The following is a 14,691-nucleotide window of genomic DNA, read 5'->3' on the forward strand; positions in this document are numbered from 1 at the left end:
TACCAGACGATGGCGCACTCGTCTTGAACTAAAGATGGACAGAGGAGCGATAGAAGGACTCATGTCATGGAGACATTCTGTGTTTCATATTATATGACAGTTATGATCTAAAAAAAAAAAAAGGAAAGGTAAATGGGGGTTTTGCTGGGACTCCTGCAAGTATATGTTCAGTTTAAGGTACCGTCATACAGGGATTGCAGATCTGCAGTGAGTGGTTGTGTCTCACGGGTGGGAAATGAAAATCTATTTTGTAAATTCCCCCCCCCCCCCTCCCCCAACCTGACAGAAATGCAAAATTCAAGCATACTTCCAGTTTCCAGCTTTAAAAAAAAAAAAGAAGAAAAAAAAAAAAAGACTGATGCCTTCATCTAATATCTCTGGCCTTTTTGCCTTTATTCTTATCACTCTGCAAGTCACTTATCAGGTTTTGGACAGAGTATTGGGACATTAAGTATTAGATGTTTTGAGTATTGAGTGAGGAGCATGCAAGATCATCATTTAAATCTATGCATTATTTTTATTATAATTATTTTTATTGCTCCAAGCCATAAGGAATATTCCATTGTAATGGCATATAGGAGTCTTAAAACTTAATTGATTTTTTTCTGTTTATTTGGTACATTGTCTTTTTTTTCTTGTATTTTTTTTTTTGTAATGTATTGCCTTACATTGATTCATAGATACATGGTTCAAAAGGAAAACATTAAGTTAACAAATGTAAAACTGCACTGTTTGAATTGTAAATTATTTGTAGACTAAACAGGTGTAGCATTTGGCCCACCTAGTGCCTTAATGTTTGGATATTGATTTTACTGCCATATCTGTTTTTTTCTTCTTCTCCAAAACAAGACAAATCTCAACTCTTCCATCATTTGTTTTTTAAGAAATCGCCACACATTTGTGGTTTTATCTGAACTTCTTTTCTCTGGGTTGAGTATATAAAATATATATATTAGATTACCTCTTTATGGACACATTGCAATAGAGTTAGCGTGTCAAAATAAAGTCCCTACTCGGTTCATATCATAAGACAAATTCCGGGATGGTGTACCTAAAGCAAGCCCACCTGTGTCAATGATTGTCCTTGTTAACAATTACAAGTTGTTTCTCTAACATGGTAATGTCCCGTTAATGCAAACCCCCCACAGTGTATATAATGAGAGAGACATGAGGATTATGGAATACCGCCGCAATCTTTTTATTTGTAACTTTGTGTTCAGTTAAAAAAAAAAAAAAGCACTGGAACTATGATCTACTCTTGTCTTGGATAATTTGCATGGTTAATTGCATTGGAGTCCGCACTGATAGATATGTCAATAAACATATCTTTATCATTCATTGTATACTAGTTTTCACTACAGGCACCCATCCTGGGTTTCATATTTAGTAATTATCTGGCTATACATAGGTCCATCCCAAAACTGGATTACCAACCAGGCAAAGTGGGCAACAGCAATGGGGGCCCCAAAAGCTCTGGGCAGTGCCAAGTGGTTTGTGTTTATTTAATATGCATGGGAATATTTAGCACAGAAGCACACAATCAACTGACTTGTTAATTGCCCTAACATGGGTTCTTATATATTTTATAATTTTGAAGCCCTGTATGAAGAGGTTTTGTGTCAAAATCAAAAATCTAGTTTTGAGACCATTTTTTTCAGTTTTGCATATTCTAGACCTAGTGTTTAATCAAATTAACATACACTTAATGTTGGCCAAGATTTAGCACTGTACACATGACAAAGACAATATGTCCAGCAGGTTCATTCATCCAGGGTGCAACTAACAGGGATACACAGGATCAGGTGAGTTTTTATATGGTGGGGGGGAGAAATCACCTGCTAGGCGTGTTGTGGACTGAGCAAACCTCAGTAACAACAACCCTCCCATAAATACTGTAATTAATGTGCCTGAATGATCTGTGTGTGTGTAGTCTGGGTGCATTGTATGCGGCAGGATGGATAGCAGATGTCAGCACGCATCGATAAGTTCCCAGCGTGTTGTTGCAGCGTCATTCTGTTTGAATGAAGTTCAGACTGAGAACTAGCCAACTCTTCATTCGCGCCCCGGTGGATTGAAACAGGAAAAAACAAAGAGTTGAGGAAGTAAAAGACTGCCAAATATGCCGGTGTTTACAGGTATAGTGATATTTTAATACAAAACATGTGTTGCCATTGAAAAAGACTTGATAAACATGAACTCTTTCACGTGTTTTAGTGCTGTAACGTATATTACATTTAGCATGCTAACTTAGCTAGCTTTAGCATGATATGCCGTCAGCATGCTAACGGTAGTAGGCAGTCTGTCAGTCTTGTTAGGCCACTAGTGGAGCTATTACAAAAAACAATATTTAAACACTGGAAAACATACAAATGTGTTACACTGATGTCACTGTTCGTTAGTGGAGTTTACAGAATGTATTTGGTGAAGCCGGCTACGCTAACTGGCATCTGACAAACCAAAAAGCAGCTACTGCTGCTAAGTGCTAGCTAACGCTAGCTAGGTTAGCCAGGTAACCGTTAAGTAAGGTAATTTAACTAGTTATTTAAAGCCATTGTTTCTCGGCACAACCGGTACACTTTAGTTTTATGCTTGTCAGTTTAAGCAATGTAACTCTACATTTGTATTTTACATTAACTATTATGAAATGTACAGAATCACGCCTTTTATTAGCACAGGTAGCCTTGCTAACCAAGCTAGCCAAATCATGAGTGTACACTTTAGAAGCTCTTTACTGCAGTTGCGGCTTCTTGGAGATCAACAATGCTTATAGAACAGAGTATAGTTAGTCATTTTAACATTATATTATCTTATTTGGATTTCCAAAATGGCTAATTGGCTGTTTTGTCTCATTTCACTTTCACTTTGTGCTTTTTAGCTCGACAGTCAGTTTCATGTAGCCCTTTAACCGTTACTAGTGCTAACTAGATGCTGTGTCATACATGGCAGCAGTTTGATAAAGTTATGGTATTAACCCAACACTCGCATTGGGAGGCTAACGTGTGTGTATGTGCTATTCCTCTGTTTTTCTTCAGTAAATGTGAAATGGGGCAAAGAGAAGTTTGATGCAGTAGAGCTGAACACTGAGGAACCACCCATGGTCTTCAAGGCTCAGCTCTTTGCCCTGACAGGAGTTCAGCCAGACAGACAGAAGGTCATGGTGAAGGGAGGCACTCTGAAGGTACGGATATAAACAACATCCATCGGGTTCGTAGGTGCATATGAAAACAACTCTGTGCTGCAGGTTGTTTTTAAAGGACTGGGAAGTATACTAATTGTTTTCTTGTAAACAAATCCCATGAAAAAGACAATCAACCCTACTAACAAGTATACACTGTATAGCCAAAGTGCATTATATTATCACATACTTATATTGCTTTCAAAAAACTATTGATATGCACCAATGAGCGACACCATTTCATGCAGTGACGTGTTTCTGTAAATATTCACAATAACACAAAATGTGTATTCATTCATAGCTGAACATAATACCTAACAAATGCACTGTTTAGTCTTGTTTGAGTAGTGTTTGTTGAAAACTACAATGCCCAGCTGTTGTAAAAATGTGCTGAGCATTGTCTTTAAATGAAACTATGACAAATAGGATTGATCAGGGCTAAGGGCTACAGACCGGGTAGGGAAGTTGGGCATACTGTTGCATTGTTGGTTTTATTCTTTACAAAATGTAAAATTCACTACTTTTCGACAATAAAAATATGTGACGACTGCTTTATCCTTTTAAACTTTTTTTAAGAAGCTAACCAATGTCTTGTCCTTATTCTAGGATGATGATTGGGGCAACATTAAACTGAAAAATGTGAGTATTTAATATGTGTTTGAATGCATATAACAAGCATTTCTTAGTTCACAAAGCTATACTACCGAATGCATTTCAACAAATGAGTAAGTGAATTTCTATTATTTTTGTAGGGAATGACTCTGTTGATGATGGGCTCAGCAGAAGCCCTGCCTGAGGAGCCCGCGGTCCGGCCCATGTTTGTAGAGGACATGACTGAGGAGCAGCTGGCCTCAGCGGTGAGTAAGCCTGAAAATGACCAGTTTGCCTAAAATAAATGTATTGATTGCTGTTTTCCACACTGACTCTGCCAGTTAAAAACATGTCCCTCCAATGTGATGTTTACCAAGTAGAGAAGAAAATAAATGAAATATACAGTAATATGCCCCGACTGGGACATCAGCTTCATAAAGTCAGACAATGTGTCATGTCAGCTTTTGTCTCACAAAAATGTACCTGTAACAAATGAAGCCACAGTCAAGAATGTGTGTTGTTGAAATGATTATACGGCACTTTTTTACCAAATATTTTTCCTGAGGAGGAATACATATGAGCTTCAAACTGCTGTTTATTCTGCACTTGTCACTTCCTCATAGCAAAGTTCTGTTATAGACGAAAAGAGAGTAGCTGATTTCATTTTCTTTCGTTACTGTATGTTAAGGATGGATAATGGAAATTAAACATAAAATGTGTGAAAACAATTTCTACATACTGTAGCTGTGGGTGGGGAGTAACATCCATCTCGTTGGAAGTTGATAACATGACGAAGATGAAATCGGTCCAAAATAAACAAAGTGAAACGCTCTTCTGCTTGTATTGTCATCTCTTAGGAAACATTTGAAGCTTGGCTAATTACTAGAAGACAGAAGCCTTATTTTTATCATCTTTATATATGTTTTAAACTGTATTTAACGTTCTTAACTGTGAAGAGTAACTTATCCCTCTCTTTGTTATTTTCAGATGGAGCTGCCTTGTGGGCTGACAAACTTGGGTAACACCTGTTACATGAATGCCACAGTGCAGTGTCTGCGCTCTGTGCCAGAGCTCAAAACTGCACTTAGAAGGTGGGTTTTCTGCTATTTTTGGGCCTCAGAAGGTTAACACAGAACATATAAATGGACATTTTATTTAAGTCTACACTGTTGAAATGCACTGTTTGTTGTTCCTATCTCTGTGGATGGTGTTGTTTTTGTGGCTCTTGTTGAAATAATTTCTCTCCCTCTAGGTACACAGGTGCTCTGCGATCTTCAGGAGCAAGTGCTCCATCACAATACATCACAGCAGGTACGAGGCATAGTGAATTGTTAACTCTGTGAAATCATGGCCATATATTAGCGTCTTTAAACTTACTAATGCATATGAAATTAATATGTATATATCGTTGCATCCTCAGCCCTTCGTGACTTGTATGAGACCATGGAAAAGACCTCATCCAGCCTGCCGCCCATTATTTTGCTGCAGTTCCTTCACATGGCCTTTCCACAGTTTGCTGAGAAGGGGGACCAGGGACAGTACCTCCAGCAGGTGAGAGACTCTTCACCACCTTTTTACTATTACTGAAATGTATACAGCCATGCCATGTGTCTTGTACCTGCAGTCTTATAACAAATGTTCTTTTCTTCTTTTTTCTCTCAGGATGCCAACGAGTGCTGGCTGCAGATGATGAGAGTGCTTCAGCAAAAGTTGGAGCCACTAGAGCCAGAGACTCCCATGGAGGTACAATCTGTTGTCTTTTTACCTTGTGTGATGAAAGGATGACTGTTATTAATAACTTAAATAAAGACTAATAACGTGTTAAATATTTTGTTTTTTTGTCTTTCAATCTTTAGACCGAGTCTGAGAGCGGAGCTGCCGCTGCCTCTACGAAGAAGAACTTAATTGACCAGTATTTCGGCGTAGAATTCGAAACTGCGTATCCTTGCAGCATGCCTTTTGTTGATCACATCTCTCTTCATGTTATTTGTTGTTCAGTATGGTTTGACGTGTCATCGACCCAGCAAAGGTCTCCCAGCTGTGTGGCTTTACTCCGCAAGGCTTTTTCTTAACTGCTCTTTTCAGTATGAAATGCACAGAGGCTGAGGAGGAGGAGCCAATCAAGGGCAAGGAAAGCCAGCTCCAGCTCAGTTGCTTCATCAACCAAGAAGTCAAATACCTTGCAACAGGACTGAGACTGGTGAGTATCTTATACCTATACACTTTATTAAATGCATTGAAACAGAGGAGCGCTTGTTTACTGAAGATGTCACTTTGTTTTGCAATACATGCACCGTTTTACGTTTGTCCAGAGTGAAAGACTTAACTACGACAAACTGGAACGAGCATTAAATGATGTTTCTGCCCGTTTTCTCTCCGCAGAGACTGCAGGAAGAAATCACAAAAATGTCTCCATCCTTGGAAAGAAATGCCCTGTATATAAAATCTGTAAGTGTTTCCTTTTCCTGTCATTTCTTTTGGACATTTGAAAGAAGTTGTCTCATCTCCTGCTATATTTACAAATGTATATTTTGTTTACATTCTGAAATGTTTTCTACCTCTCCCTGCAGTCAAAACTCAGCCGTCTCCCTGCCTACTTGACTGTGCAAATGGTCAGATTTTTCTACAAAGAGAAAGAATCTGTCAATGCAAAAGTCCTTAAGGTTTGTCACCACCATCTCTAATTTATAACAGGCCTCACTATTTAATCATTAATGCATAGTCTAACATATTTTGTCTTTTTTTTTTTTTAAGGATGTCAAGTTCCCGCTCATGCTGGATGTCTTCGAGCTGTGCACCACGGAGGTCCAGGATAAAATGCTGGCAATCAGGTCAAAGTTCAAGGAGGTCGAGGACAAGAAGCTAGAGGAACAGCAGAAAAAGGTATTTTTTTATTATCTCTACCTTTTTTTAATCATACAGTGTAATACTAGTTGTGTACAGTGCCTCACAATTGTCTTTGTTTTCTTGCATTAGTTGGTGAAGAAGCCAGATGCACCAACAGCACCAGCAAAAGTGAAATATGAGCCATTCTCTTTCCCTGATGGTATGTTGAGACATGACACCCTCTAAGAGGAAAATGATGCCTTCATCCATAGATAGCGTAAAATAATTCTGATTCCAGGTACTCTCATGGACGCTTAAGAATAAGACTCCTTTTAATCAATATGTGCTCATCCATTGTAAATATACAGCTATTAAAGTGACATTTTAAGAAGAAATTGTAGTCAGCTGTGTGAAACTATCAGGTATTGGTGTCAAGAATCAGAGGCTTATGATTTTCAATTTCCACAAATATGTAACATTCAGCAATAAATCAATTCTTGAAAAGGCAGATAGCTGTTTTTTGCCTGTTGCACTTACTAAAGGTTAAAAGTAAAATCTCTAAATCCCACACTGCCGAGCACCAAGCCGTGTAATGGCATTTGAGGGTATATTTGACCTTTTAAAAAATGATTAGCCAAAGTTGAAGGAATTGTGATGTACAATATAACATCATTTGACATGTTTCTCCCACAGACCTCGGTTCCAACAACAGTGGCTACTACGACCTGCAGGCTGTGCTGACGCACCAAGGCCGCTCTAGCTCATCAGGTCACTATGTGGGATGGGTCAAGAGGAAAGAAGGTAAGCACAGTTGTTTCACACTGCACCATATCAGCATGTACGCGCCATGATCAGTCTCAAATCATAAAAGCTAATCCTAAGGGTAAACGCATGTTCAGGAACTTAATGCTTCCTGTGGTCTTTGCCTCTGTCAGATGAGTGGGTCAAGTTTGATGACGACAAGGTGAGTGTGGTGTCTCCAGAGGATATCCTGCGGCTGTCTGGTGGCGGGGACTGGCATATAGCATACGTTCTACTGTACGGCCCCCGGCGGCTGGAAATACTTCAAGATCAGTAGCTGTGGAAGATTTCCTAGAAGACAAAGACGACACCCAACACACATACAAAATGCCATTTCCAAGCACTGTCTACATAGATGTGCAATAAAACTGGTGTCTTTAAAGATTTGATGACCTTAATTTTTTTGTTTTTGTTTTTGTAACCAACACGGATGCTTGTAAAACATATTCTGTCAAAAGGTGTTAAATATTCAACTATAGTGGGCTTTAAAAATGGAGATATGACGGGAGGCAATATCTGGACTGGATCCTTGAAAGAGGATCTTAAGTCTAGCTCTGCAGTTTCATTAAATGTTTTATACACATTGTATATTTTTTAAAGCCTTTGATAAGGTGCTCATATCATAAAAGCAAAATATTTCTCTCCAGTCATTTAATCAACTTGTACGGAAATGCCTAGCCAAGCTGTTGTCCTTGACATTCTGGCTTGTATCTTCTCAGATGTATTGTGGAGATTTTCACGTAACACTGTAAAGACTGCCCTTGTTCACCTGTTGGCCCTCTGGGAAACTTGGGTTCAATCTCAGGTCTTTTCTTAAGTGCTTGGCTCGTATCATCTCCTGGAATTGTTCTCAAATGTATTGACAGATGAGGTTCTTTCTGCCAAATCTTCACTAATGCTTTTTTTGGGGGAAGTGTGTGGGGAACTGGTTTAGAACAGGTTGTCCTTGTGATGAACTCTGTGTGTGTGTGCGTGTGCTTAAATAAAGACTTGAGATTCAACGATCATGGTTTTTTTCAACAAGCCTTGAACATTGATCTTGCTTACACTGATTTCAGACTTTGACATCTACACCCTTAAAGGCAACGTTTCACTTTGTTTCTCATGCAGGTCTTCTAAACACTCTGCCCCAATGTATAAGACCTAACCATCCACTCTCTGTAATAAGTTATTGACTGATTGCTTTTCATAGGTGGTGAAAATAAACTGTTATACCAGAATGTGAGATTCTTTAATATGAGCATAATGAATCGTCTTACAAATGTTTTAATAGAAAAAACAACATTTATTGGATTTACAGTGAAAAACTTGAGTTTCAACCTAAACTACATACAAAAATGTTAAGTCTCCACTTGCTTTTGGATGTTGCAACAATGAAGGTACTGATTATTTACGTAGCGAATAAACTTCCTTAAGCCTCATTGAGGTTGTCTGCAATCTGGGCGAATCCTGCAGCATTAAGAGCTGTGACCAGGCACTCCACTGTAGCTTGTGTTCCCTCTCTATCCTGCCAGGCTACAAGCAGCAGTTTAGCCTGCATGTCAACATCTTCACTGTCTGTCTCGATCTCTCGCAACTCCGCCGCCTTCATCTCCAAATGAGACGCCAGCGATTTCCACTGAGCCCCCAGTTTGGCTGCTATGTCATCCATCTGCTGGTTTGTCACCATCTTGCTCTGTATGCTCGGACCTGGAAGAAAGAGACAATAGGGAGGATGAAAATAGACTCTTTGTCTAAAAAAGGGTGGAAATGAGAAAAGTAAGTGGAGGATGAGGTGATTTTATCATCAATAATAGGATCTGAAGAATACAGAGGTAAAGCTGGGGGAAGGATAAACATGTTACATTTGAGAAAAGTTGAAGGGCCACGAACGAGGTATTGTGTTGAATCAGCGATATTCAAACTCACTGTCATTGCTGTCTTTGAGAAGATTGTCTCCATTATCGTCGTCATCCTCCTCTCCTGTCTTGATCTCTTCAGAGGGAATATCCTTCTGCAGGTATGGAATAAAAAAAAAATCACAATATCAGCTATTGTCAACCGTTTCTGGGGGCAGCATGCAGACTTTTTATAATGCTAAATGTTGTTTTGTCAAGTTAAAATCCTCACCGGCAGTTCTTTGGCCAGTTTGCTGACCATGCTGTCGAGGTAGTCTGCCAGGCTTTTGAACTTCTGGTTAGTTGGTTGAAAGAAGTGTGGACTTCTCCTGGACAGCAGCCTCAGAGCGCGCCAGCCGTAGTTTGGGTTCCGAACGGCCCTGCATTTACAGGAACAAACAGACAAAGATGAAAACTGAGAATGAAGCTCTTTCGCACTTAAAAAAAAGAAAAGAAAAGAGTTTTTGCAAACTCACTTATACTCTTCCTCCACCATGTTCGCAGGGTCGGCCTGTTCAATGGCCTCCGCAAAGAATTCGTCCAATGATGGCATGAACTCCCTGAATGAAAAGGCATCTCAACATCTTCTGATATATACAGAAAGGTGAATGTGATTGTACATAAAGAACTGCAGCCTTGTTTTCTGACCTGTTGTCTGACTTGCAGGCCTCCATGTTGTCATGGTTCAGGTTCCACAGTCGAGTCAACTCATCACTGACAAAACACAGAAGAGCGTGAATTATGGGTGTAAACTCCACAAGTTAATGTTCAAGCTTCAGATATGGTCTACAATTAATGATTCACTAAAAGAACAACATTTTTTTGCAGGACGGATGCTTACTATTACAGGATTCGAACCTGTAATATTAAAAAAAACACATACTTTCCCATGAAAATCTTGGAGTCCGGCCCTTTTCCAAGGAAGTCTTCTGGGGCTTGTCTTTTCCTGGTGGGTCTTTTGGGTTTGTCATCTACCGTCCTGTTAAAGAGGGAAACTGTCATTTTGGCATGCAAGAACAAGCTCACACACACACACACACACACCACATTCTAAAAATCAATCAAATAACACAATTATCTGTCATAATTACGTTGTAAGATTAGGCTGCTGTACCTTTCTTTCACAAAGCTTGCGCAGCCCTCATTTTTCCAGCCATTCCAGTTCTCCTCCGTGTTTAAGATGTGCTGTGAAGAGGAAGCAGTGTCACTGGTGTACGGAGAACTCGAACAACAAACTTGACAGAATGTGTACGAACAAGTCTTGTTAAATAATATAATAGCAGTATTGTCAAAGCAGGGCTTACCTCAACCATGGCGGCAAACTTGTCTCCATCGGGAGGGATCTCTTTCAGCAGCTACAAGAGAACAGTCACAGGTTAATACAGGTTTGCTTTTCTCTCTCTGGACGCCATGCCAATACAAAGTCAAAACTGTCTCAATGTCAGCTATCGCTGTAGGTGGATGTACAAATGTGTTTTTCCTGTTTTGATACATGCATCTATAAATAAGCAAATCTTGGCACCAAAACAGGAAAGACAGTGACGCACATGTAATTACAGTGCAATTTGTCAGTGGGTTTTGGGACCGACCTGGTAAACCAGTTTAGTCGTCTCTTCAATCCACGCGGTCTGGTCATCATTCAGAACACAGCTGGAGCTGTAGGAGGACAAAACATACCAAATTATGAATCCCTCTGACAATTTCTTCTTGTTTAATGTTCTACAGGGACAGAGCAGAGACATGCTTCACCTCTTGAACTTGACCTGACCCTTCAGGTACTGGAAGAGGATGAGGTACTGCAGTAGAATGTGCCGCCTGAAGTTGCTGTCGCTGAGCTGCAAGTCCATCAGCTGGAGATGAAGAGCAAAGAAAAGCCAGTGAGGTAAAGCCCAACCCACATGTTTGCATAAACACCAATGAACATAAAATGTAGGACTTCTGTGCCAGATTGCTGTTCATGAAGTGGAATCAATGAAGAAACGTCAAAACTATTTCTGTTTTCTCACCTTCTCATTCGTTAGAAACTTGGCAAAGTAGACATCTTCTCCTCCAGATGCTCTCAGCTCTTCCAGCTTTCTCTTAGACGCTTGCATGTCATCCAATTTATAGCTCTTGAACACTGCCAAGGTCTCTTCTGAGAACTGTGCAGGACAAAAAGGAATTTACACCGTCAGTGAGTCATTGCAGTTTAGCATCTACTTTGCTGTTTGGTATGATGGAGCTCAAGGGAGTAAAATGTTCTTTGCATTACCTTCAGGAATGTCATCCAAGCTAATTTTTCGTAACACTGCACAGGGTTTCTGAAGTAGTCCTGCAGTGTCCAGAACTTTCTGTACAAGTTGTAGTCAATTGGAATGGAGCTAAAAGGAATAAATCAGTTTTCATAAACTTAAAAACAGTAACAAGGCATGTCATTTAAATATATACATACACTTACCATGGTGCAGGAGCATCATCCTCGCCCATTTCACCTTCCTCCACCTCCATGCCATCTTCCTTTTCTTCTGTGTGCTATAAACATGGAACCATAAAATATAATTAAACTCAAATTTTCAGATTCAATTAAAAATAAATCTCAGTCATTATGAGGTTTCAAGCACTTTACCTTCTGGCCGAGAGTGCTTTCTTGTTCATTTTTGTTGAACACCGTTATGTTTTCCAGATTGAACTGACTCTGCAGATTGAGACCTGGAATAAAAAACACAAATAGCAAACCAGACACATATTATAAACCATCACAAATACCATCCATGAGGAGTTGATGTTGTCTTATTTATTACAAGATAATACACACAAATGCTGTGTTTACCTGATTTCTCAGACAGAGGGAAGAGACGTGCCAGGAAAAGCTGGATTCGCCCACAGAACACAGTATTCTGGGATTTGGACAGCCTCCGTAAAAGATCTACACAGATTGATAAATGTGTTATAAACAGTTATGACTTTTAAACATAAAACGTCTTGTTCATCAAAAAGAAGGAAATACTATCTTTACCATTACACATCCTCAACAAGTAGTTCTTCCCGGCAGTGTAAAAAGAGTTCTAGGAAGAGGGAGAGTACAGACGTAGTGATTAAATTTATATCTATATAATGCCAGAAAAATGCTTCAACCGCCTTTACTGAGAGGCTGTAGCTTATTTACCGATTTCCAGGTGGAAACATTCTCCTCGACAAAAGAGAATATTTTGTCACATTGGTCAAGAGGAAGACAGTCCAGTACATCTCCTAGCAGAAGGAAAGGAGTTGTAGCAGAACAGATACCTACACGGAGAGAGAGGGGGAAAAAGACTTAAGCTTTGTGTGAGGTCAGAAAGCTTGCTCCACATACTTGGGACACACTATGGTACAGTGTGTGTGTGTAGTGAAAACACTGATGCACATGTCATGAAAACAATATTAGTGAGTGACATTATTTAATTATTGGCAGCAGTAAGTGTGACGGATACAATTGAAGATCAAAATGAAATGAAGTTGGCAACTCTTTGATGACAAAGAGCTCTTTGATGACAAAGATAACATGGACAGGAGTAAAAGCAAAGCAGCCAGGTTAAGTAAAGGCCCTAACGAGAAGAACTATGCTTCAATCCTTCAAAAGGTTTGCAGCGTTTAATGTTTTCCCCTGTTGTTTAGGAAGATTGTGTGTGGTCTCTTCATTTAAAAAGGTCCACTGCTGAACGTCTAGTATAATCAGGGACAATACAGATAATACATATTATTTCTGAGTCATGTCATGTAATCCCATGTGGGGTGGGCTATTTTAATGATAGGATACAAAAACAATACTTCCTTCATTTATTGTTGTCTTTCCTACAAGTCCAACATACGTAGAGTAACTTACCTTCTGTAACTGCATCAATACTCAGGTAGATGAGAGACAAGTATTCATCACAGTTCACTTTCTTCTCAACCTGAAGACAACAACAACAACAACAACAACAACAGCGTAAGGCTTTCATACACAGCCTGGTTCATTCAATGAGGTTTTGTTGAAATAAAATAAAGAGTAGATGACCGCTAATATACTTACAATCTGATCACCAAGAACACCCCTCAGCGCATGGTCAAATGTGGTCTTCTTTTCTGCATCACTGTAACACACGAGACACAAACAGTTATATCAAAAGACGTTTCCTGGATGTATTCATAACTTGTACAGAAGCTAAATTAACACTACTTACTTCCCAGGGAACTGACTGAAAGCATTTATCAGAGGTTTGCTGGTTTTGCCAACTAGGGCATGTCTGGCAGACGCCTGTGGGTGTGTGAGAGGGAAGAAGAGAACATTTAAGAGAGAAAATACATCGCTAGATAGCGTTCTGTTAGCTTAGCTAGCATTTGCTACCTTCTATGAGAACACAAGTTAGCTAACAGAACAGGATGTAACACGACTGCTCTGTTGCTATAATGTTCATTACGGCATACAGTATATGATAACAGTTGTTTTAATAAAGAAAGGCAATTCTGCGATTTCTCACCGTAAATTTGTCTTTAGCCTCGACAAAATTGAATAAGGACGGCGACATCTTTACACCGTTGCAACCGGAACTGCCGCTAAACGTCTTCCGGTATCTTCGGCGGTGTTTTTTTGTTTGTTTAATTTTTTAATTTTTTAATTGACGGAGCACTACATGTAAACAGAATTATAACCTAAAGAAGATTTTTTTTAAATGGATTAAAACAATAATAGCTTCAATGGCTAAATGGTCTCATCTAATAATCTATTTTTCTTTTTGCTGTTTTCTTTTTCTTTACTTCTGGGATTTGCAGTACAGTGCTAATGTTAGTTCTCTCATAAAACCACAGGGTTAATTCTTAATCTATGTTGTACAGTCGATGGTCTTAATACATTTACATTTATGGATAGTTTAAAATAAATAAATAAAGTATTATTAACAGAAATTCAGTTTTCTTGTCCACTTTGATACCAAATGCATTATCATTTCTGGTGGGAAAATGGGGGAGAGAAAATATTTTTGATTCTAGCCAATCATACATATCAAACCAGAAAGTATGGCTATAAGAACAGAAGACAAATAGTGATCCATTGCTTCTTTTCCTTCATATACTGTTCAAAAAATAATTTAAATAACACTCAGGCTATGATCTACAACATTGTTTCTGTCATTTTGTCTGAAGTCAGTTCCCTTTGGAGATAGTTTGAACTGTTTTTTTTTGGCATTTTTGAATATATATTTGGTTAAATATCACAGCTCAGTTGTTTTTAACATTAAATACTGCTAATATTCAATCGACCTAGACACATGTATTAATCTGCTCAGTAACTAGATTGTATTTAAATGTCATTTTTAGGCCAGACCCAATGCAGCAAGGTCTGTGCCATGTACCATTCATTCTCCGTCATAAATCAATCTTATTTGTTGCAGAACTTAAACAATTAAAACGTTGCTGGAACTACAC

The 14,691-nt window shown here is 39.0% G+C and overlaps 3 protein-coding genes across 4 annotated transcripts in view; 2 read left to right on the forward strand and 1 right to left on the reverse strand.

The window, feature by feature from the left end:
• rock1 (Rho-associated, coiled-coil containing protein kinase 1) overlaps positions 1–1,336 on the forward strand; it is a 30,690-nt gene extending 29,354 nt beyond the window's left edge. For both annotated transcript variants that reach the window (XM_029454099.1, XM_029454100.1), the window contains exon 33: positions 1–1,336. This exon is cut by the window's left edge. The gene's annotated coding sequence lies outside the window, so the exon portion shown is untranslated.
• Positions 1,337–1,706: 370 nt separating this feature from the next.
• Positions 1,707–8,613, forward strand: usp14 (ubiquitin specific peptidase 14 (tRNA-guanine transglycosylase)). The gene is made up of 17 exons (XM_029454108.1): positions 1,707–1,802; positions 1,931–2,135; positions 3,033–3,178; positions 3,782–3,814; positions 3,928–4,032; positions 4,754–4,857; positions 5,019–5,077; positions 5,187–5,317; positions 5,429–5,509; positions 5,623–5,705; positions 5,852–5,966; positions 6,149–6,214; positions 6,337–6,429; positions 6,521–6,649; positions 6,743–6,812; positions 7,286–7,393; positions 7,528–8,613. Exons 2-17 carry the CDS (start codon positions 2,120–2,122, stop codon positions 7,668–7,670), a joined length of 1,482 nt encoding a protein of 493 aa, XP_029309968.1. The 5' UTR covers positions 1,707–1,802; positions 1,931–2,119; the 3' UTR covers positions 7,671–8,613.
• Positions 8,614–8,643: 30 nt separating this feature from the next.
• On the reverse strand, positions 8,644–13,855 carry thoc1 (THO complex 1). Its single transcript, XM_029454101.1, has 21 exons — positions 13,749–13,855; positions 13,452–13,525; positions 13,301–13,361; positions 13,112–13,181; positions 12,416–12,534; positions 12,266–12,314; positions 12,080–12,175; positions 11,876–11,958; positions 11,708–11,781; positions 11,522–11,630; positions 11,277–11,411; positions 11,020–11,120; positions 10,860–10,926; positions 10,575–10,625; positions 10,385–10,455; positions 10,154–10,249; positions 9,919–9,984; positions 9,747–9,830; positions 9,503–9,650; positions 9,302–9,386; positions 8,644–9,082 (listed from the first exon to the last, which is right to left on the reverse strand). Exons 1-21 carry the CDS (start codon positions 13,794–13,796, stop codon positions 8,805–8,807), a joined length of 1,965 nt encoding a protein of 654 aa, XP_029309961.1. The 5' UTR covers positions 13,797–13,855; the 3' UTR covers positions 8,644–8,804.
• Positions 13,856–14,691: the final 836 nt, after the last annotated feature.

This window comes from Cottoperca gobio, chromosome 17 (assembly GCF_900634415.1).
Source record: "Cottoperca gobio chromosome 17, fCotGob3.1, whole genome shotgun sequence".
Taxonomy (NCBI): Eukaryota; Metazoa; Chordata; class Actinopteri; order Perciformes; family Bovichtidae; genus Cottoperca; species Cottoperca gobio.